A 23,282-nucleotide genomic window follows, 5' to 3' on the forward strand; every position below is an offset into this window, starting at 1 on the left:
CAAACTTGGACAGAAACAATACAGAGCAGGTCAGAACCCAGGCAGAACAGGATACAGAGCAGGCCAGCAACCAGGACAGAACCAGATTCAGAGCAGCCAGCAACCAGGGCAGAACAGGATTCAAAGCAGGTTAAACCAACTTCAGAGCAGAACAACCCCCCAACTAGGCTCAGTCGCCAAGCCCCTTATAAACACCTGCCCCCTAATAGGCAACAGGTGTGCCTCCATAAGCCAAGATGATCCAATGGCTCAGGGTGACAGGAGGGCTGGCTGCAAGGCCCGGAGTCCGGAGTCTGCGCACCGGAGCAAGACCCAGAATGCGGGCTCCAGACCGGACCATAACACCTAGTCCTCATTTTAGAGATGCCTCATGGTAAAGATTACACTCTGACTTCAAAGGTGAGCTCAATGTTGGAGACGCTCTGTTCCTGAATCTTCATACTTTCTTTATTCCACTCGCTGTGCCACCTGCTTCTATGTCAATTCCCATGATGTCTTTTAAGTCACAGTCTCCAAGGAACAGAACTGGTGAAAGCAAGGAAATAGGGAGAAGATAGTTACAGAGTGAGAGCAATGGTGGAGTAACAGTGGTTAAAGTCTGAACTCTGCTTGGTTTAAAGTCCATTCTTTACCCTAACTAGTGGGCAGGATTAGCGTGTAAAAGGGTGAAACTGGCTGGGGTTGCCATTTAACGTTGCCTGTTTTAAAGATAATGGTTATCATGACTAATTGAATTCTCAAGGAAAGAGAGAGATTGACAGTTTCAATTTCCAGTTTCATTTTCCATTCCACTCTCAGTCAACAAATTGTACAACTCAGCCCACCCTCAGGATTATAAAAGCCAGCAGAAATCCTCATGTTGAGCATTTCCATTCCTCTGAAGAACAGCTGGAGTTCCAAACAGCACCATGAGGTGAGTAAGCCCTGTTCTTGGAAAATTACAGCAGAGTTAGCATGGATGACCAGATCAGTCAAATTTAATGTGATCCACCTCTGGATCTGCAGACATTTAAGAAAGGGTTTTGTGATCACTAAGGGTAAGGGTTTGGGATCTGAACTCTGGTTTGTAATCTGGGAACTTTATTTGACCCTGGGAACTCGAACTACTGGGAGGTAGTGGGGGAGGCCAAGCACATGAGAGTACTCATGTTCATGAGTACTCACTTTTTCACCCCAGGATATGATAATTTGAGGCAAGTCTTGTAGTCCAGGTCCCAGAAATGGACAGAATTTTCATGAGGAGAGAGCACCAAGAGGCAAATGAATGAACATGCCCTTCATTTCAAGGAACCTGCATTGGGTAAAAGACATTCAGCATCGAGAGCATTCAGTAATAGTGAATTATATATTGAAGTTTATAGATGTCACTAAGTGATGCAGTGAGCAGAGCAGATAGGGATTAAAAACCACAAAGCATCATGATGATTAATGCAGGTGAAGCAACTACAGAAGCTGGAGTACAGGATGGGGAAATGTGGATGAGCTTGGAGTGGAGGAGCAGTGAAACCGAAGGAAATCATGTAGATGGGACATTAGAATGCAGAAGGAATAAGTGACTTTGTTACTTTGATTGTGGAATGGCTGTTGGAATGATTTGTGATTCTCAGAAACTGCTGATCTCCTAGGATTTGCCAGCACAACCGTCCCTGAATGTACAACACATTGAACTTTGAAGATCATAAACTACAGAGGCAGAAGACCACAAATATGCACTCCATGGCTATATTATCAGATATCTAATAATGTTGCGACTGAGTGTATATGCTCAGTTGAAATGAAAAAGTTAGTTGCAGCAGCGTAGCAAGCACATACCATCATATAAGAAGCATTCACAGGAGAAACATAAATCAAAATTAAGCACACTTACAGAAAACAGAAGACAATTGTAACAACAAACAAACTCAACTCATTTTTGTGCAAAGCTTTAATAGAGTAGTTAAACAAGAGTGATGGAAGTTATGCTGATTGGTTCAAGAACTGGAATGGTTGAAGGGAAGTAGCTGTTCTTGAACATAATGGTACAACTTTCCAGAATTCTGTACCTTCTGTCTGGTGGCAGTTTTGAGAACATTGCATGTCCCAGACGATGGATGTTGTCTTCTTAATTGCAACTGCATACTCACGGTATTTTCATAGCATCAGCAGCTCTTCCTTGAGACTTTTGGTCACAGCTTCACTATTAGCATTTTTGTCTGATGATGGGTTTTATCTGTTGGAGACACTGGCTAATCTGCCTTGCTACCAATTGCTTCTGAAATTTACCAGCCATGTACTCAGATAGCGAGACAAATGACTGAGATGGTGTCACAAAGATGCTCTTTGCTTTCATTTTCCCAGCTACTGAGTTAATAATCTGCAGGACTGGCCCAACCCTTAAATGACAAATTTGAATGTGAATATATCCTACTCTCTTGCATAATGTAAAACACATTTAAACAGCATCATGTGAAAATAGTAATTATTTTCATCTGGCAGTTTTGGCTTATTGGTTGATAACTCTAGAACCAAGATGTTTTCCACTGGGTCTATCCATCTGGTAGAAACTGGTTTGATCAGGCACGGATTGAACTGTTCTGCACCCATCACTCCCTGCCTATGTCTCAGCTCAAGAATTCTGAATTTGCTAATATTGTCAATCCAAACATTTAGCAGTTAGGATGGAGAATCGATATCACATCAATAATCTTTGATTACTTTGTGCTTTCATGCAGCAACACTCTGAAGGAATCCCTGTTAGAGAAACTCCGCCAGTTTCAATGTCACTTCACATGGGTTCCAGAGAATGACAACACCGACTTCAGAGATTTGAAGCTGAGATTACAAGATTCTATAAATCTTGGTGTAAAATATCAAGCCACATCCTACAACCATCTTGCTTTTGTAAACTGTCAGCAAGGCTACTATGAAGAAGCAATTCAAAATTTAAAGAAAGCTAAAAAGATATGGAGAGAGAACCACAAAGATGACTTTGAAAGAAGAAGCATCATCACCTATGGAAACTTTGCCTGGGTGCATTACCACATGGAACAACTGACCGAGGCCCAGTCCTATCTCGACAAGCTGGAGATGATCTGTAAACCGCTCAGTGATGGCCCTCGCTATACAGCAATGATACCCGAGGTGTACGGGGAGAAGGGATGGTCATTGTTGAGTTCTGCTGCTAAATACTATGAGGAGGCAAAGGAATGTTTTGAGAAGGCTCTGCAGGACGATTCTGATAATGTGGAGTGGACTATGGGCTATGCAACTGCTTTGCTTCGTCTGGAAGTTATTTCTGGTGTTCCAGAGGATCAGGAGCGAAGTCAGCCAGTGAAGTATCTGCGACGGGTGCTGGAGCTTGACCCAGATGACACGTTGGCCATGGTTATGTTGGCCCTAAAGCTGCAAGGGTTCAATGGCTCAGAAAAAGCAAATGAATTAATTAAAGAAGCATTGAGGAAGTCCCCAGATCTGCCATATGTGCTTCGCTATGCAGCAAAGTTTTACAGAATAGGAGGAGATGTTGATAATGCAATAGGCCTGTTGAAGAGAGCTTTAGAATTTACTCCATCCTCGACTTTCTTACACCACCAAATCGGTACATATTACAGGGGAAAACTATTCGCACTGAGAAAGAAAAAAGACCGCAACCATTCTGACAGAGCAGAGTTGATTAGTAAGTGCAAATATCACTTTGAAAAGGCATTTGAACTTAAACCATCATTTGTTTTTGCAAAAATGGATTTTGCAGGAATCTGCTTGGAAAATGGAGAAGTAGACCGAGCAGAGGAGATCTACAACAGTCTGCTGAGCTTGGAGGATCTTGCTCCAGATGATAAGCAGGCACTAGCATTACAAGTTGGATTATTTGAACTGCACCACAAAAGATCTGAATCAAACGCCATTGTCTATTTTCTGGACGGACTTAAAATCCGTCATGGAAGTAAACAATGGAAGCTCTGTGACAGTAACTTGAGGAAGATCTTAAGAAATCAAATTGAGAGGAATCCAAGAAACAGCAAAGCTTTTGGTGTTCTTGGGATGGTGCACCAGCTGGCTGGGGAGAAGGCTGAGGCTATTGAATGCTTTGAAAAGGCCTTGGAATATGATCCTGGCAATGAAGAATATCTCAATGCTCTTTCTGAATTACACCTTTCTAATTAGGCTTTAGATGCCTAAAGATTTGCAGGGGTATTGTACCTGTGGAAGGGCTTTTCCTCAATCATTACTCACTGTATTCACTTCTCCCATTAATTCTCCAATTTCCACCTGAGTTGAAGTGATATTATTTTAGATACTTGTGATGCTATGGTTAGATCAGTAGCACTGGCATGTAAAATAACTGCAAGTTCCCAGTTCTATTACTCCATGGGTCCTATTTCAGCTGGAGTCGTTCGCTGTTCTACCAAATTCTAGGTAAAACTTATTTTTATGTGCCGGCACCAAACTCAAAGTGCCATCTGATTTGATTTCAATTTTAATAAAGCTTGCTCTGAAAGAAAATGAAATGATTTATAAAATACTCAAATTACAAAGGAGAGTATTCAAGTCCATTTTTTCCCAAATGAGCCATAAGCAATTATGACCCAATTATATATTACTATATAGTATGTACTATATTACAATATTACTATATATAGTAATATATATTACTATATTATATAATAATTACTATAAACTTTCCTTACTCTTCTACATTATTTAATGTTAATAATTCCATTCTAAGCAATTTTAAATTGAAAGCAAATATATTCCGATGAAATCTTTGCAACTTGTAGTAGAGTCGAGTCTATGTACAGTGTTGGTTTACAGTCCACACTCATGCAATTTACAGTGCACCAAAGTTGAATCAAAATGTAAAAAATATTAAAATATTATGCTATAAAAGCAGAAAATTCTGGTAACTTTTCACAGATCGTTGAGTATCCATGGAATGGAAAACAGGGTTTAATTTGCAGACTGAAGATCGAGATGCAGTCTAATCTGTTGTGTGCTTTTCGTTAGAATTTATGCTGTTACTTTCATTTAAAATCTTATAGTCATTATTGTATATTTTCCTTTCATTATTGTTAAATGAGCTGTAATATTAGAAACTGAGTGTAAAAGCAACCAATAAATGTTATGATTTAACTCTGCACACCAGTAGTGAAGTGTGAGTGATTTTCTTGCTGCACACTGTGGTGAAGAGTATCAGTTCAAGGAACATTTGAGAAACTTTCACTCCAGCCTTTAGTGCCGACAATAAAGTTAACAATTCCAATTCAGTTAGCATAGCTGTTTGTTCCCAATGTGGTTCTCCCTTCATTAAGAAATCATTTGTGGATATCATGCCCGTCTTGTCGAGCAGCTCATTCAGTTCATAAACATGGTCTTGCACTCGTTGTTTCCTGCCATTTGAATACTTCATCCCACTCTGACCTGTTCACTGTTCCAGCAAAGATCAATGTAAGATTAAGGAATAGCACCTCATCCTTTGGATGGTCACATTACAGCTTTCAAGAGTCTACAGGAGATTCAGATAGTTTTGCTTCAAGCTACTGTTGTATAATTTAAAAATATACAATGAAATAAACTGGATAACAAAAGCATCTCAATAACATTAAAATAATGACATTAAACATAATCAAGTAAGGTAAAGATGAAGTAAGTAATAAAATGAAATATCCAGTGGTTGCATATCGCCCTCATCCCAGTGAATGTGTGTGCATCCTGGCTTGGTCAAGTCCAGTCAAGCCTGGAATCAATCCAAGGTTCAGGGTTCCAAATTCCAGTTCATTTATCACACGTACATTGCTACATAGAGTGAAATGTGTCATTTGTGTTAACCTGTCCCGAGGATATGCCGGAGACACATCCTGATGAAAACATGGCATACCCATCATGCTCGGCAGAACAAAAGACAACATGTCAGGCAATGAAACAACACCAGTACTACGAGCCTCATGTCTCCCTCCCATCCATCCACATAAATGACTATGCAACATTTTCAGGCGCATATTTATAGCTAGGGTGCCTGAAACGTTTGCACAGAACTGCATTTGTCAGCACGAAGTAGAGGGCGAGATTGTATGTTGGGATTGGTGAGGGTAGAGCGCTGCGGGAAGGGTGTATGTCAGGTGGCAGAGAAGGAGTACCAGTGGTGGGGGGTGGAGTGGACACAATTACAAAATTGAATTCAAGAGGACAGCTAATCATTGAAATAGTAATGGACTATCCCATATATAGGGTGCATCCTGCAGTTACGGTAAGTAGAAAATATTAATTACAACAGCAGCCAGTGTTCACACCTGAATGTGGTTTGAGGATTGAATTTACAATCTGAACAATGATCTTTCTGGAGCTGAATTTTGGGGTTGATTGCAAACAAAGGACCACACCATTTCATCTCAGATGTTTGCATATGCATGAATACGACCCAGAGTCAGTCAGAATTAACTTTAATTTTGTGTGTCTGGGTGTAAAGATGGAAGTCTTTGAAAATTGTATTTTGAAGAAGTCCCCCCTGTTATGCCAGAGATGTTTGAAAGGGAAACTATAAAAACCCCTACACTATCTCAGGTTTACAAGGCAACCCAAAATAGTGCAGCAGAAGTTCCAGTTACCACATTTTAACCAGCACTGGGATGAATGGATGTTGCCTTCCATGGGGGTCGAAGCTGAGAACTAAAGTGTTGTAGGAGCTGGTCACCGAGGCATGGCCAAAATGAGGACGTTGGTTCAAAGCGATGTCTGGTGTGCTGGGATAGATCAGCTGATCAAGTAGCTTGCCATGCACTGTTTGTGATGGCAACATGTCCAGAGATGCCAAGAGCGATGTCCCTCAGTCCTGGATATGGCCTGCTTTGTCTTGGCAGAAAAATTTCTTGGTAGTAGTAGATGCAACTACAAAGTGGTCAGAAGTGTACCCGATAGCCTCAGCTCAAGGACTGGTGTTCTAAAACACTTAGTCAGTGACAGTGGACCACAGTTTGTTGCTGAACAGTTTCAGGCATTCCTGAAAATGAATGGAATAAGATATATTACATCTGCACCGTACCACACAGCTGCATCTGGAGTGGAGGAAAGGTTTGTCCAGAGTCTAAGGTACGCATTGCGAGCAATGTCAGCAGAACACCCTACACTGTCACTGAATCAGAAGCTCACCAATTTCCTCTTTGCATATTGCAACGCAGCACACTCCACATCCAATAACTCAGCAGCTCTGCTGTTTCTGGGCTGTTCCCTGCACTCATGTGTGTATCTCCTTAAACCCAACCTCAGAACGAATATGCAGGACAAACGACGGAGGCAACTGGGGGTCCTCAGACAAAGGGGATCAATGTTTCACTCCTGGACAAGCAATCCTGGTGAGCGACTACCGAGATGATCAGCAGTAGGTACTTGTAAAGATTAGGAGAAGTGTTTATTGCCCATCCCACAAGAAGTGCTATAAAACCATTGTCTGATCCATCCACTTCACAGACCTCCGCAGAAGGGGTAGGAGGTGGCGGATAGTTTGTTAGTGATTTTCTTTTTCTGGTGCTTTTGGAACTGCTGTTAAAAACAAGGAAAGCTTTGATAAAAAGGACTTGGCAAATGCATTGCATACTTGTAAATAATATTCTGCAGATGCTGGAAATCCAGAGTAACACGTCCACAGTGCTGGAGGAACTCAACAGCTGAGGCAGCATCAGTGGAAAACAGTCGATGTTTTGGGCTGAGATCCTTCTTCGGCATTGGCAAGGAAGGGAGAAGACGCCAGAATAAGAAGGTGTGGGGTGGGAGGGGAAAGAGTATAAGCTAGGAAGGTGATTGGTGTATCTAGGTGGAAAGGTGAGTGGGATGAAGAGAGAATTTAGGAGGTGACAGGTGGAAAAGGTAAAGATCTGAAGAAGAGGAAGTGAGATAGGAAAGGAAAGTGGTCCATGGAAGAAAGGGAAACAGGAGTTGCAACAGGGATAATTGATGCGCAGGTGAGGAGAAGGGATGATGTGCAATGCAAGCCCTTAGGGAATGGAAACTGAGGGATTGGGGGAGGGGGAAAACTACCTGAAGATAAAGTCTGGAGCTAACCACATGGAATATGAGGAGCTGCTCCTCCAAACTTTGATTGGCTTGATTGTGGAGGTAGTGGAGGCCATGAACCGACATGTCAGAAGGTAAGCTGGGATTGGAATTAAAACCGGGAAATCCTGTTTGTTGCAGATGGAGTGAAGAGCACCTGATAAGATGGTCCCCAAATCCACAGAAGGCTAAAATCCAGGAAAAGATATATTTTGAAAGTTAAAGTTCTGGTTTAATTGTATTTGATCATACGTTTAACTCCCATGAATGCAGCCAAACAAAATAGCATTACTCTGGGACCAAGTTACTAATCACAGTACCAATGGTCATACATGGCACAAGGCACAAATAGCACATATAAGATAGCAGTAACCAACAGTCACATGAGAAATACAGTCCAATCTGCTGACTGCATGAATGTCGCAGCAGTTGAACCCAATACAGGTTGTCTTCTTCTGATTGGACACCAGGGGGCAGCACCAACATTGACAACATGGAAACCTTGTCACACTGGCTCAGGCACTTCTCTCCTGGGCTGCTGTGAACAGGCAACACTGCAGCTTGAGGCCTAGCCTTCCCTACGACCAAAGCTACATATCATCCCCACCGACCGTCCCCTCCGTTCATCAATAAACCAGTGAACCGGACTTGCAGCAGCCCATATTTTCAATCTTTAACAAGGTGTTATGATCGCAGGCAAAATAAATAAGACAATCACTCGTTGCTAGACTGCACATCATCTTTGCACATCGGGTCCCATTTCTCTGTCCCAGGCAGAAACATGGTCCACGCTAAATCCAGCTCCTTTAGATTCTCCACCAATGAGGAACTTGCTGATGGGGTACAGCAGGAATACTTTAAATACTTAATGTCCAGCATGGTCTTGTGATCAAAATAAATATGTTTAAAAAGGACAATGACACTTTTCGTTGCCCACATAGAAGCCAATGCGTCCACGCAGTCACCACCTTACCGGAAGTCCAGTATGCATACTTTTAGAAATGTCACGAAAGTCATAATAGACCTCAGCTCTCATTCCCTTACTTGCAACTGTCTTTGCCCATGTCACCTAAACAACATGTGTAAACTATTGGCCATCACAAGTGTTACGTACTCATGACACATGACAGTGGTACCCTTGTCACGTGACTGGGGTTGAAGCTATACCGGACTTGAGGTAATGGTCTTGTGATGGTGGAGTGACGTCATTTTCCCGTCAGTAGAGGTCATGTGACAGGTTTTTTTTACAGGGTATAAAAGGAGGACCCCTCCCTGTGAGAAGGGGCAGTTCGTGGCTGGATTTGCCATGTTGACTTCATGCCACTGCGTGATTTAATGTGATGATGCAGTTTAGTTGAACGATGAAGTTTTATCTAATGCCTAAAGTTTAAAAGGTCATTGCTAGCAGTTTCTTTACAATACTGCTAGGTGAGAATCAGTGGAGAGTGAAGATCAGAGTTCGGGAGTGAAAGATGGAGGAGAATCGATTTCGACGGTGAAACAGGTTTGACCTTGTTTGATCCTCATTCAGAAGGAATTCGTTGACTGTTCTCGTGTTAATCCCTGCGAAATAGCAGAAAGGATTGGGAATAGTTCTGTAAAGGAAAGGTCAGTGCCTTTAAGCCGTCTCTTTTCGTAAATTCTTCGTGGGAAAAAGTTCGATCTTGGGAACCGAAGCAACACGACGTGAAAGAGAATTTAAATCGTCTTAAAAAGTCTCTCCCTTAAATGGACTGTGAGCATTTTGAACTTATGGCAATACTACTTTAAAGAACTGTTTTTGCAACATTGCTTTAAGAACTGTTTAAGCTTCATTGCTTTAAGAACTCTTTAAGCTGCCGCACAGCAGCTGATTTCTGGTTACGTTAGTGATTTGGTTACTTTTGGGGGGGTTTGTTTTCAGTGTTTAATAAACATGTTACTTGTTATAAAAACTCCTGCCTGACCCATTATATTTATTGTTGCCTGAATCCGTAACACATGTCTTTAAGGAGGGGCATTGGCATGCTTCTCAGAGCTTTGATTTGGCTGGTTCATAATCCCTATGAACCTAATGGTGTTGACCATCGCAAGTTTGAAGAACATAAGACCATCAGACAAAGGAGCAGAAGTTGGCCATTTGTCACATCGTGACTGCTCCGCCATTTCATCCTGAGCTGATCCAATCTCCCCTTTAGTCCCATTCCCCCACCTTCTCACCATAACTTTTGATGCCCTGGCTACTCGGATACCTATCAATCTCTGCCTTAAATACACCCAATGACTTGGCCTCCACTGCCGCCCGTGGCAACAAATTCCACAGATTCACCACCCTCTGGCTAAAAAAAATTTCTTCACATCTCTGTTCTGAATGGGCACCCTTCAATTCTTAATTCATGCCCTCTTGTACTAGACTCCCATCCACTCTGTCCATGTCTTTCAACATTGGAAATGTTTCTTTGCGGTCCCCCCTCATTCTTCTAAACTCTAAGGAGTACAGTCCAAGAGTAGTCAAATGTCCCTTTATATGTTAACCCTCTCATTCCCAGAATCATTCTAGTGAATCTTCTCTGAACCCTCTTCAATGTCAGCACATCCTTTCTTAAATAAGGAGCCCAAAACTACATACAGTACTCCAAGTGAGGTCTTAGCAGTGCCTTATAGAGCCTCAACATCACATCCTTGTTCCTATACTCTATTCCTCTAGAAATGAATGCCAACATTGCATTTGCCTTCTTCACCACCGACTCAACCTGGAGGTTAACCTTAAGGGTATCCTGCATGAGGACTCCCAAGTCCCATTGCATCTCAGAACTTTGAATTCTCTCTCCATTTAAGTAATAGTCTGTCCATTTATTTCTTCTACCAAAGTGCATGACCATATACTTTCTGACATTGTAATTCATTTGCCACCTCTTTGCCCAATCCTCCAATCTATCTAAGTCTCTCTGCAGACTCTCTGTTTCCTCAGCACTACTGGCCCCCACACCGATCTTTGTATCATCAGCAAACTTAACCACAAAGCCATCTATTCCATAACCCAAATCATTGATATACAACATAAAAAGAAGCGGCCCCAACATGGACCCTTGTGGAAAACCACTGGTAACCGGCAGACAACCAGAATGGGATCCCTTTATTCCCACTCTCGGTTTCCTACCAATCAGCCAACGCTCTATCCACGTATGTAACTTTCCCGTAATTCCATGGGCTCTTATCTTGTTTAGCAGCCTCATGTGTGGCACCTTGTCAAAGGCCTTTTGAAAATCCAAATACACAACGTCCATTGCATCTCCCTTGTCTAGCCTACTTGTAATTTCCTCAAAAAATTGCACTAGGTTTGTCAGGCAGGATTTTCCTTTAAGGAAACAATGCTAAGATCTGCCTATCTTGTCATGTGCCTCCAGGTACTCCATAACCTCATCCTTGACAATCGACTCCAACAACTTCCCAACCACCGATGTCAAGCTAACAGGTCTATAATTTCCTTTTTGCTTCCTTACCCCCTTCTTAAATAGTGGAGTGACATTTGCAATCTTGCAGTCCTCCAGAACCAGGCCAAAATCTATTGACTTTTGAAATATCATTGCTAATGCCTCCACAATCTCCACAGCTACTTCCTTCAGAACACAAGGGTGCATTCCATCTGGTCCAGGAGATTTATCTACCCTTAGACTATTCAGCTTCCTGAGTACTTTCTCTGTCATAATTGTGACTGCGCATATTTCTCTTCCCTGACACCCTTGAGTGCCTGGTGTATTGCTGATGTTTTCCTCAGTGAAGACTGACGCAAAATACTCATTCAGTTCCTCCACCATCTCCTTATCTCCCATTACAATTTCTCCAGCATCATTTTCTATCGGTCCTATATCTACTCTCACCTGTCTTTTACTCTTTATATACTTGAAATTGCTTTTAGTATCCCCTTTGATATTATTTGCTAGCTTCCTTTCATAGTTCATCTTTTCCCTCTTAATGACCTTCTTAGTTTCCTTTTGTAAGCTTTTAAAAACTTCCCAATCTTCTGTCATCCCACTAATTTTTTCTTCCTTGTATGCCCTCTGCTTGGCTTTTACTTCGGCTTTGACTTCTCTTGTCAGCCACGGTTGCATCCTTTCTCCATTCAAAAATTTCTTCTTCTTTGGAATAAATCTGTCTTGTACCTTCTTCACTTCTCGCATAAACTCCAGCCACTGCTGCTCAGCTGTCCTTCCTGCTAGTGTCCCTTTCCAGTCAACCTTGGCCAGTTCCTCTCTCATGCCACTGTAATTTCCTTTACTCCACTGAAATACTGATACATCAGATTTTGGCTTCTCTTTCTCAGATTTCACAATGAACTCAATCATGTTACAATCACTGCCTCCTAAGGGTTCCTTCACCTTCATTTCTCTAATCACCTCTGGTTCATTACACAATACCCAATCCAGTACAGCCGATCCCCTAGTGGGCTCAACAACAAGCTGTTCTAAAAAGCCATCTCGTAGACATTCTACAAATTCTGTCTCTTGAGATCCAGTATCGGCCTGATTTTCCCAATCCACTCGCATGTTAAAATCCCCCACAATTATCATAACACTGCCCTTCTGCTAAGCCTTTTCTATTTCCTGTTCTACATTGTAATTTATAGTCCACATCACCACAGCTATTTGGAGGCCTGTAGATAACTGCTATCAGGGTCCTTTTACCCCTGCGATTTCTTAGCTCAACCCATAAAGATTCTGTACCTTCCGATCCTATGTCAACTCTTTCTAATTATTTAATATCACTTCTTACCATTAAAGCCATGCCACCCCCTTTACCTACCCGCCTATGCTTCTGATACATTGTGTATCTTTGGATGTTCAGCTCCCAGAGACATGCATCCTTTAGCCACGTCTCAGTGATGGCCACAATATCATACCTGCCAATCTGTAACTGTACGACAAGATCATCCACTTTATTCCTTATGTTGCGTGCATTTAAGAAAAACACCTTAAGTCCAGTATTTGGTACTTTTTGCATTGATTGGACTGCAACTCATCCCAATGGCTGCAAATTTGTCCCATCACCTGCCTGTCTTTCCTGACATCCTTACTGCTCACTACCTTAGATCTATTTTTGTTTTCCCTCTCCTCCATTCTATCATTCCAGTTCCCATCCCCCAGCCAAATAAGTTTAAACCCTCCCTAACAGCTCTATTAAACCTTCCCGCCAGGATATTGGTCCCCATCGGGTTCAGGTGTAACGCGTCCTTTTTGAACAGGTCATACTTCCCCCAGAAGAGATCCCAATGATCCAAGAATCTGAAACCCTGCCCCCTGCACCAGTCTCTCAGCCATGCATTCATCTGCCTGATCTTACTATTCTTGCCCTCGCTAGCATGTGGCACAGGTAGCAATCCTGAGATTGCTACCCTGGAGGTCCTGCTTCACAGCTTCCTTCCAAACTCCCAGAAATCTCTCTACAGGACCTCCTCCCTTTTCCTATCTATGTCATTGGTACCAACCAGTACCAAGACAACTGGCTGCTTGCCCTCTCCCTTCAGAATATTCTGATTCTGATCCAAGACATCCCGTACCCTGGCACCTGGGAGGCAACACACCATGTGGGTATCTCTATCAGGCTCACAGAATCTCCTGACTGCTCCCTTGACTACAGAATCCACTAGACTACTGCATTCCTCTTCTCCCTCCTTCCCTCTTGCACAACAGCGCCAGGCTCAGTGCCAGAGACCTGGTCATCGTGGCCATCCCCTGTCAGGTCATCCTCCTCAGCAGCATCCAAAACGATATACTTGTTGCTGGGGGGGGGGGGGGTTCTCTCCACTATCTGGGCATTTCCCTTCTCTCTCCTGACAGTCACCCAGTTTTCTGACCCCTGTAGCTTAGGGATGACTACCTCCCTGTAGCTCCTGTCTGTCACCTCTTCACTTTCCCTGATAAGCAGTAGGTCATCAAGCTGCAGCTCCAGATCCCTAACACGGTCTCCGAGGAGCTGCATCTCGGTGCACCTGGTGCAGATGTGGCCTTCAGGGAGGCTGGAGGTCTCCCAGGACACCCTGAACAAAGCACTGACCCTGCAGACAGGAAGAAGGTGCTAACCTCCTCAATTGAATAAGAATACTTTCTAATTTTCTCCAAGCTTAGACATGACATGATGGAGGAGAGCCAATAAAAAGCAGTAGGTGGGTTAGATTCTTTCCAGTGTAGCAAAATAGCTCTCCTAGCCAGTAAAGTTGAAAAAGCTATCACATGTTGAGCAGAAGGAGACACTTTGCTTGCTTCCTCTGGAATAATCCCAAAAATTGCTGTAAGTGGATTAGGTTGCACATCCACATCTATGATTTTAGATAATATTCCAAACACATCCCTCCAAAAACTGTTTAAACTTACACATGACCAAAACATATGAGTTAGAGTAGCCACTTCTGCATTACATCTGTCACAAATAGGGCATTTGATGCATCCTTTAATTTTGAACAAGTCTGGCGACCCTTTATTCAATATTTCCATATAATTTAATCAATTTATTTATTTATTTATTTTTCTTTGTTCTCTTTGGGGAAAATCCTTATCCATAAGGGTTCGGAGATGACTGGAAGGATGTTTTTTTTCTCTCTTTAATTTTTTTTTATCCTCAATTGGACTGCCCAATCTTTCTTTTTCTTTCTTTTTTCTTTCTCTTTTTTTTTTGTTTCAGTTTAGTAAGTGGGTTTTTTTCCTTTATCAAATAAAATTTCCAATCTTTTTTTATGATTGCTATGAGTTGTAGTTTTTTATAACCATTGCATATATAACAGTGTAATATTTTACCTATTTGATTTTGACATTATATACTTCCTGTTTTTATTATTGCTGTTTATATGTCTTTTATATTGTCTGTTTGCTAAACTCCGCCTCTGATTTGTATATTCTTTATTTGAAAATCAACAAAAAGATTGAAAAATGAAGAATGCTTTCTTTATGCTCTTCTGTGTGAGTAGTGTTGGATTGGAATGTAAAATTGTTATATTTCTTGCAGTTTATCTTTCCTATGATAGTCTGTAATTTTAGAACGATGCATGTAATTATTGAATGAATTTTCACTCAATTATAGCAGGGATTTTTCCAGAAATGTCTAGTAGAAATTGTCATTCTACTTGAATTTGGCTATTTTATAGGTTAATTAGTATTAGTGGAACTTTTGGTTATCTTTAGTCCAAATATGAGAAATCTGCAACTAGATTCTCCTTTGCCTTTCTTTGTTCATTCTTTGATTGAGTATGTAACAATCCTAATTATTCTGAAGGGAGTATGTGGGCCCGACAATGGTGCCCGACAGCGATTTCTTTGAGCTCATCTGTGGAAAAAGGAAAATTTCTGCCTTTTTCATATCTTTCTTTTTCCTTTTCATGGTGAATGTGTCTGAACCACTCTACACTCAAACTTTGGTTCTTTTTGGCCATTTTTCGATATCCCAATGCTAGAAGACGAACACGCCTTTGGGGTATCGAGGATTTGCAGGCCTGGAAACATGCTGATTCTATGCCAGTGTTACTGACTGAAGTGCTGTGGGAGAAAACGGAATGTCCAAACAGCGGATTAGCTGTCGGGGCCCCTGTACTTGGTTGAATTGCGCACTCTCTCTCTCTCTCTTCCCCTTCTCTCTCTCCTACATTGATGGGGGAACGTTTGTTTCTGATTCTCGAGTCTTTGAGAGGTTGGTTATGACTAGACTGAACTCCGACCTCAGCAAGAATCAGGACCCAATGCAATTTGCCTGTCGCCACAATAGCTCATCAGCAGATGCAATCTCAATGGCTCTTCATATGGCTTTAGACCACCTGGACTATACAAACATCTATGTCAGGATGCTGTTCATCAACTATAGCTCAGCATTTAATACCATCATTGCCACAGTCCTGATTGAGAAGTTTCAGATCCTGAGCCTCTGTACCTCCCTCTGCAATTGGTTCCCTGTATTCATAACTGGAAGACCACAGTCTGTGGAGATTGGTGATAACTTCTCCGCTTTGTTGACAGTCAACACTGGCACACCTCGGGGTGTGTGCTTAGCCCACTGCTCTGCTCTCTATATACACATGAGTGTGTGGCTAGGCATAGCTCAAATACCATCTATAAATTTGCTGATGATACAATTATTGTTGGTAGAATCATAGATGGTGACGAGAGGGCTGACTGGAGCAAGACATGTCAGCTCGTGGAATGGTGTCACAGCAACAACATGGCACTCAACATCAGTAAGATGAAAGAGCTGATTGTGGACTTCCAGAAGGGTAAGATGAAGGAACTCATATCAATCACATAGAACACATAGAGGGATCGGAAGTGGAGAGAGTGAGCAGTCTCATGTTCCTGGGTGTGAAAGTCTCTGAGAATCTAAGCTTTTCCCAACATATCAATGCAGTTATAAAAAAGGCAAGTTCGTGGCTATACTTCATTAGGAGTTTGAAGCAATTTGATATGTTAACAAATACACTGAAAAGCTTCTATAGATGTGCCGTGGGAAGCATTCTGCATCACTGTCTGGCATGGGAAATTTAGTCAGCTCCAACTTGGGTACTAGCCTACAAAATACCCAGGACATCTTCATGGAGTGGTGTCTCAGAAAGGCAGTGGTGTTACATTACACATTATAAAAACTAGGCTGAACTATGTGAAAAAAACAACACAGAGAAAAAGAATGCACAACAACTACACTAGACTACGGACCTACCCAGGAATGCATAAAGTGCACAAAGCAGTGCAGGCATTACAATAAATAATAAACAGTACAATAGGGCAAGTTGTCAGGCCAGGTGCTGGGTATTGAGGGGTCTGATACCTTGGGGGAAGAAACTGTTACATAGTCTGGTTGTGAGAGCCAAGATGCTTCGGTGCCTTTTCCCAGACGTCAGGAGGGAGAAGAGAATATATGAGAGGTGCATGGTGTCCTTCATAATGCTGTTTGCTTTGCGGATGCAGCGTGTAGTGTAAATGTCTGTAATGGTGGGAAGAGAGACCCCAATGATCTTCTCAGCTGACTTTACTATCTGCTGCAGTGTCTTGTGATCCGAGATGGTGCAATTTCTGAACCAGGCAGTGACGCAGTTGCTCAGGATGCTCTCAATACAACCCCTGTAGAATGTGATGAGAATGGGGGGGTGGAGGATGGACTTCCCTCAGCCTTCACAGAAAGTAGAGATGCTGCTGGGCTTTCTTTGCTAAGGAGCTGGTGTTCGGGGACCAGGTAAGATTCTCCACCAGGTGAACACCAAGAAATTTGGTGCTGTTAATGATCTCTACCAAGGAGCCATCGATGTTCAGCAGGGAGTGGTCACTCCATGCTCTCCTGAAGTCAACAACTATTTCTTTTGTTTTGTTCACATTCAGAGACAGGTTGTTGGCTCTGCATCAGTCCGTTAGCCGCTGCACCTCCTCACTGTAAGCTGACTTGTCGTTCTTGCTGATGAGACCCACCACGGTCATGTCATCAGCGAACTTGATGATATGGTTCGAGCTGTGTGTTTCAGCACAGTCGTGGATCTCTCACTCAACTTGGTGGGTGTACATGCAGCCAAGCAGGACACAGTTATGTGTATACATCTACTGATGCCTCTGGACACATCATCAGTGATGTTCCTGGAATCATCGGGTGTTTCGAGTCTTTCAACATCATACACCCTCCTCCAGGTGACCCAGCCGGGGCAGATCAGACCCCAGCTTGTGTCCAGATGGCTAGCGACACATGACTCCATGGCTCCCCTCTCTTGAGCTACAGCCAACTTGAGGCCCTCTCTGCTGCATCGGTGGTACTGCGGATGGCTCTCCTCTTCCTCTCTCCCTTGATACTCAAATTGCTGAAGGCTCTGGCTAAGGAATGGGCTGCGAATTCCCTCCAACCAACTTCCACTGGGAGACCCCTCACTCTCCATCCAGTCTGCTGGCAGTTGCTGACCAGTCCTGCATACTTAGACAGTTTCCTTTCCTCAACACACAGCAGGGAGATGATACAGAATTGGTCTATTTGGGTGGCATTTTCCTCCTTCAGGATCCATACCCCTTCAGCCACTCTCAACTGATCTGGGATCTTCCCCCTTCTCCAGAAGATTCGCAGAATCTTCCACAGACGCAACAGGAGCTTGGGGCAGTTCTTGTACACTTTGTATGAGGTGCTGCGTGGTTCTGGAGCCGAGGTTGCCCTTGCTTTGTGGATGATCTCTCTGACTTCCTTTAGCTGCGGCTCTGACATGTTGAACTGCACATCCGGTTTGGGGGGTCTATCACGATGTTGCACTCTCCCAACTCCTGCTCTCTTTCAGAATCACTGTATACCTTCTTCAGATGTTGGACTATGTCTTCCTCCGAACAAGCCAATTTCCGACTGTGCTTCTGCAACAGCAACTCCTTGCTGAACTTGAAGGGGTTGGTGATAAAGGCAGCACGTTTTCAAGACCCTTTCACGACGCCGTCTCCGATGGAGAGAAGCAGTGAAGCCCGTCAACAAGTACCTTGAGGAGATACTTCAAGTTCTCCAGGACATGATAGACAACCAAAACGAGAAAAGCAAAACAAGAAGTGACACAAGACAGTTGTACAACCACATGTTGAGTTACGGTTTTCTGATTTTGCTAGGAGTTTAGAACAAAGTACTGATTCAGACTGACCATACTCAAAAGAGGCTGCAGAATCCTAGCGTGAACTTCCACGACGCTGCCCTGGATTTGAAAGCCCTCTGAGATCATTTTTATGATGAAAGAGAAGTGTTGGTCAGTGAGTCACTCAAAGAAGGAGTCGGTCTCTGTCAAGAATGGAATATTGAAGTTGAAAGACGTCAGAGATGAAAGAAATGAATGGCTGATGAGAATTCGAGAGATGCTGGGTTAACAGCTAAGGAGGAAATGGAAAGAGTCATGAAGGGAACACTCGACTGTCTTCACAGAGAAATGAATGAAAGGTTCACTCATTTGCATGACACTGACGCCAAGTTTGGGTTCCTTCTCGATGTCAAGAGACTGTGTTACGGTGCCGACAGTAATGACCCAAAGAAGAAGTGCGAAAGTTTGAGCGAATTGTACAGCTCTGATGTTGATGGACAGCAGCTAAGTGAAGAAATTTTGGATTGCAGAATGCTGCTATCAAGGCAGGTCATCTTGAAAATATCAAGACCTGAAGAGCTTCCTGAATTTATTGTTCAGTATGGAGATGAGAGCGTCTTCCCCAATCTTCACATTGCTATTCAGATAATGCTAACCATCGCAGTTTCCATCGCCAGCTGTGAGAGATCATTCAGCAAGTTAAAACTAATACTTTTGTATTTGAGAGCCTCCATGGGTCAAGGCAGACTCTGTGATCTTGCTCTGCTGAGTGTAGAAAGAGAAGAAACTGAAAACGCTGACTTTGATCACATCATAGACCAATTTGCATCAGTGAAAGCAAGGAAGGTGCAATTATAATTTTCATGTAGTGCCATAATTTGTTAATTAAAAGATTAACGAGCTTGACTTGTACTTTTGAGCTGATATTATGGTAAAGTTATCTAAAAGATGGTTGTTAGATGTTTGGACAGGGGCGCAATTTCAGTGCTTGCCATAGACGCTATTTTCCGTAGACACGCCCCTGGGAGCACACCTTTAGGTACACAATCACAGGAAGCATCATATGTCTTATTGTGGCTGGTTGGGATTCTGGGGCAAAGCCCATATCAGCCTTGAATACTGAATATAATATATCTGACAATTCAGCTTCCAGAGCAATCTGGAAAAGGAAATCCCAAAACTTCCGCCGTATCTCTATTTTAATCAAAAACGCACTTTTCCAAGAACACATTTCCTTGTTACAGAATTCTCACAAGGAGAACCTTTTTCGCAATATTTTCACAACTCATCCTATCCAAAGTTGAATTCACATTCCTCCAATGTCCCCTCGAGTTTTCCTAAACTGATAGCAGTTGCCTTGGGATGTCTTGAATAATTGTTGCATAATTTATATATAATTACTGTTTTCCATTGTGTCTGTTGTATATCTTTGTGTATGCTTTTGCCTTGATGTTGACCTTGTCCTCTCCTCAGTTGTAAGTATGTTTTCCATATTCACTTAAAATTCATAGTCTCTGTTTTCAAATGGTTGACAATTTGCCCAACAAGCTTTCTTTCCCTTAGATAATTGCTAAAGCAGTCTCTATTAATTTTGATAAGAATTGCAATTTTTTTTTCGTTTCCTGATAATCTTGGCTTCTGCTTTGCCATTGTTGTGTTGGTCTCCCAGGCTATTTATTGTTTGACCTTTTCCCATAATACCGCTTTCATTTGACGTTGTGCTTTGCCTCTTTAGTGGTCAACACATGGGTGTTTCATCCTTGCTGATAGAAATCAGTTCTGCATGATGTTCTTTGCACATTCCCACCAAACACCGATAGTAAACATCAAATACATTCAGTTTATTATGTCAGCAGCCTGTTCCAGTACATAGACAGTCAGCTTTATATAAATCTAACACTTTTACAGTGGTTTTGGTAACTCCTTCCAAATGGGCAACATTATCAGAGATCCCGCACACACCACAGACATTCTTTCTTTCCTTCACCCAGAGCCCCCTATTGGGCAGAAGATGCAAAAATCCGAAAGCATGTGCTTCCAGGCTCAAGGAGAAGTTCTATTTATTTATTTAGTTATTTATTGAGATGCAGCGTGCAATAGGCTTTTCCAGCCTTTGAGGCACACCGTCCAAAACATCCCGTGATTTAATCCAAGCTTAAGCATGGGAAATGTTCCAATGAGCTATTAACCCACTGTTACGTAGCCCGTAACTGGGTTAACAAACCAGCATAAAAGGAATACACGTTGCAGTTTGAAATTACTAGTAGCTAATAAAGATTATCAGCAAACTAAGTAATACAGTACAAAAATAAAATGCAAATATATATATACAGAAGTGAGAAGTGTGGTAAAAGGAATCAAAAACCAAGCTCTTCCAAAGTCTAGGGATAAATGAGTAGTCTTAGGAAATGATGAAAGTTCAGATCAGTTCAGTTTAGCTTAGGTTGAAGTAGTTGCTGTTGTGACGTTGGAGAGAGAGAGAGAGAGAGAGAGGGGCAGAGAGAGAGGGGGAGAGAGGGAGAGAGAGAGAGGGAGAGAGTGAGAGAGAAAGAGAGAGGGAGAGGGAGAGAGAGAGAGAGAGAGAGAGAGAGAGAGAGAGAGGTGAGAGAGAGAGAGAGGGGAGAGAGAGAGAGGGGAGAGAGAGAGAAAGAGAGAGGGAGAGAGAGAGGGAGAGGGAGAGAGAGAGAGGGGAGAGGGAGAGAGGGAGAGGGAGAGAGAGAGAGAGAGGGAGAGGGAGAGAGAGAGAGAAAGAGAGAGAGAGAGGAGAGGGAAGAGAGAGAGAGAGAAAGAGAGAGGGAGAGAGAGGGAGAGGAGAGAGAGAGAGAGAGAGAGGGAGAGAGAGGGAGAGAGAGAGAGTGAGGGGTGATGAGAGAGAGAGAGAGGGTGAGCAGCTCTGCCAACAGGCAAACCTTCCATGGTCTTCTTGTTCCGTTGTACTGATGTGGTCATTCGGATATGACCCCTCTGTTCTCGGCTAGACCGTTCTTCCATGGTGGACTCGGCCCTCTGGCATGAGTGGACACACACACACGCCCCCCCGGTCCTGCCATCACACTGTGAGCTTTGTGACCGATCTCCGATTCAGTCCTCCAAGCCCCCAGCCTTCCTGTGGGTGCACAACACTCTCACAGTATCTCGTGGCGTGTCTGCCGGTGTCTCAGCAGACCTGTCTTTAACTCCCCTGACGGGGTATCAGCCATCCATCAACTGATCATGTCCATGTCCATCAAACTGGCCACTCCCTCCTGTCGCAGCAGGCACCTGGCATCACTGCTGTGTCAGCAGGGATCCTCCAAACAGGCCAAATGTCCTTGCGTTAAAGTCAACAATTAGTGAAGAAGCCATCATCCTTTTAATCCTTGTCTCTCTCTCTCTCTCTCTCCCATCTGCAGCAGGATGCCTCCCCCCTCATTATCTCTCTCTCTCGTTAGCAGCATAGTTCACAGGGTGGTCAACTCTGGACCCCATCTCCAACTGGTTTTCTCATCACACATAACACCTCCACCCTTAAAATAATTTTTACCGGGGGGGGGGGAAATTCAATAGTAATTCACTTTACAGAGTCTAATATAATACAGTAGTATTTATAACTAACAGAGTAACACAGATATACTTTCAAATCTAAACCTAGATAAACAATCAACAATTACATTGTCAGTCCCCTTTACATGTTGTATTTTAATATCAGATTCTTTGTAACAACAGACTCCAACTTAATAACCGTCTGTTTTTATTCTTCATATTAGTCATAAATACCAATGGGTTGTGATCAGTATAAACTATCAATGGCTTCTGTGCTGGACAAATGTAAACCTCAAAATGCTGTAATGCCAGGAATAGTGATAGTAATTCTTTTTTCTACAGTGGAATAATTTTCTGAATAATTTAACTTCCTAGAGAAATAAGCCACTGGATGTTCAATTTCGTCCTCAGCTTTCTGCAGTAGGACTGCCCCTGCAGCCTGGTCACTAGCATCTGTTGCTAGGGAGAAGGGTTTTGAAAAGTCAGGTACTTTTAACACAAGGTGGTGACACAGTATAGTTTTCAGACTCTCGAAGGCTTGTTGACAAGTGTCACTCCACACAAATTCCTTACTCTTTTGCAAGAGCTTAGTAAGAGGGAAGGTATATCTGCAAAGTTTCTTACAAAACTTCTGATAGTGCCCCCACCATTCCAGAAACCTTCTCAGAACCCTCTTATCAGTCAGGACGGGAACTTCAGAAATAGCTTGTACCAGAGCCAGATGCCCCAGACCTACCACATACCCCAGACATGTGACCGTAACGTGGCTGAACTCACTTTTGGTGAGGTTCACTGTGAGATTGTCCTCAGGCAGCCACTTAAACAGTTTTTCTACCAGCTTGCTTTCCTCGAATAGCCTGGCCTGAATTTACGATGATATCATGCATTGCACGCGTGCACAGTCTTAGAATATCAGGGAATAAACCTTTATACTTGTCATTTAAGCTCTTCAGTTGTTTTTGCTGCTTTGACTGCAAATGTTGAATTTTTCCATCAACTTTTTCCAAAACATCAGACTTTCTGAGTCTTGTGAAAACTACAGGGTGTTCAGTAAAATGAATGGGTACTCCAGTACTAGACATGACAATCTCCTCCGTTGTCCATAACAATACTCACTGGTGCAGGGTAGGAATCATAATAACCCTTAATCACATTTTGATTGTGGACTGACCATTGCTCTCTCAGCAAGGTCAAAGGTGATACA

At 42.7% G+C, this 23,282-nt stretch overlaps 1 protein-coding gene across 1 annotated transcript; it reads left to right on the forward strand.

Moving 5' to 3' along the window:
* The first annotated feature begins 713 nt into the window (after window positions 1-713).
* LOC132379516 (interferon-induced protein with tetratricopeptide repeats 5-like) lies at window positions 714-5,114 on the forward strand. The gene is made up of 2 exons (XM_059947492.1): window positions 714-913; window positions 2,712-5,114. Exons 1-2 carry the CDS (start codon window positions 909-911, stop codon window positions 4,141-4,143), a joined length of 1,437 nt encoding a protein of 478 aa, XP_059803475.1. The 5' UTR covers window positions 714-908; the 3' UTR covers window positions 4,144-5,114.
* Window positions 5,115-23,282: the final 18,168 nt, after the last annotated feature.

The sequence above is a fragment of the Hypanus sabinus genome, chromosome 22 (genome assembly GCF_030144855.1).
Source record: "Hypanus sabinus isolate sHypSab1 chromosome 22, sHypSab1.hap1, whole genome shotgun sequence".
Taxonomy (NCBI): domain Eukaryota; kingdom Metazoa; phylum Chordata; class Chondrichthyes; order Myliobatiformes; family Dasyatidae; genus Hypanus; species Hypanus sabinus.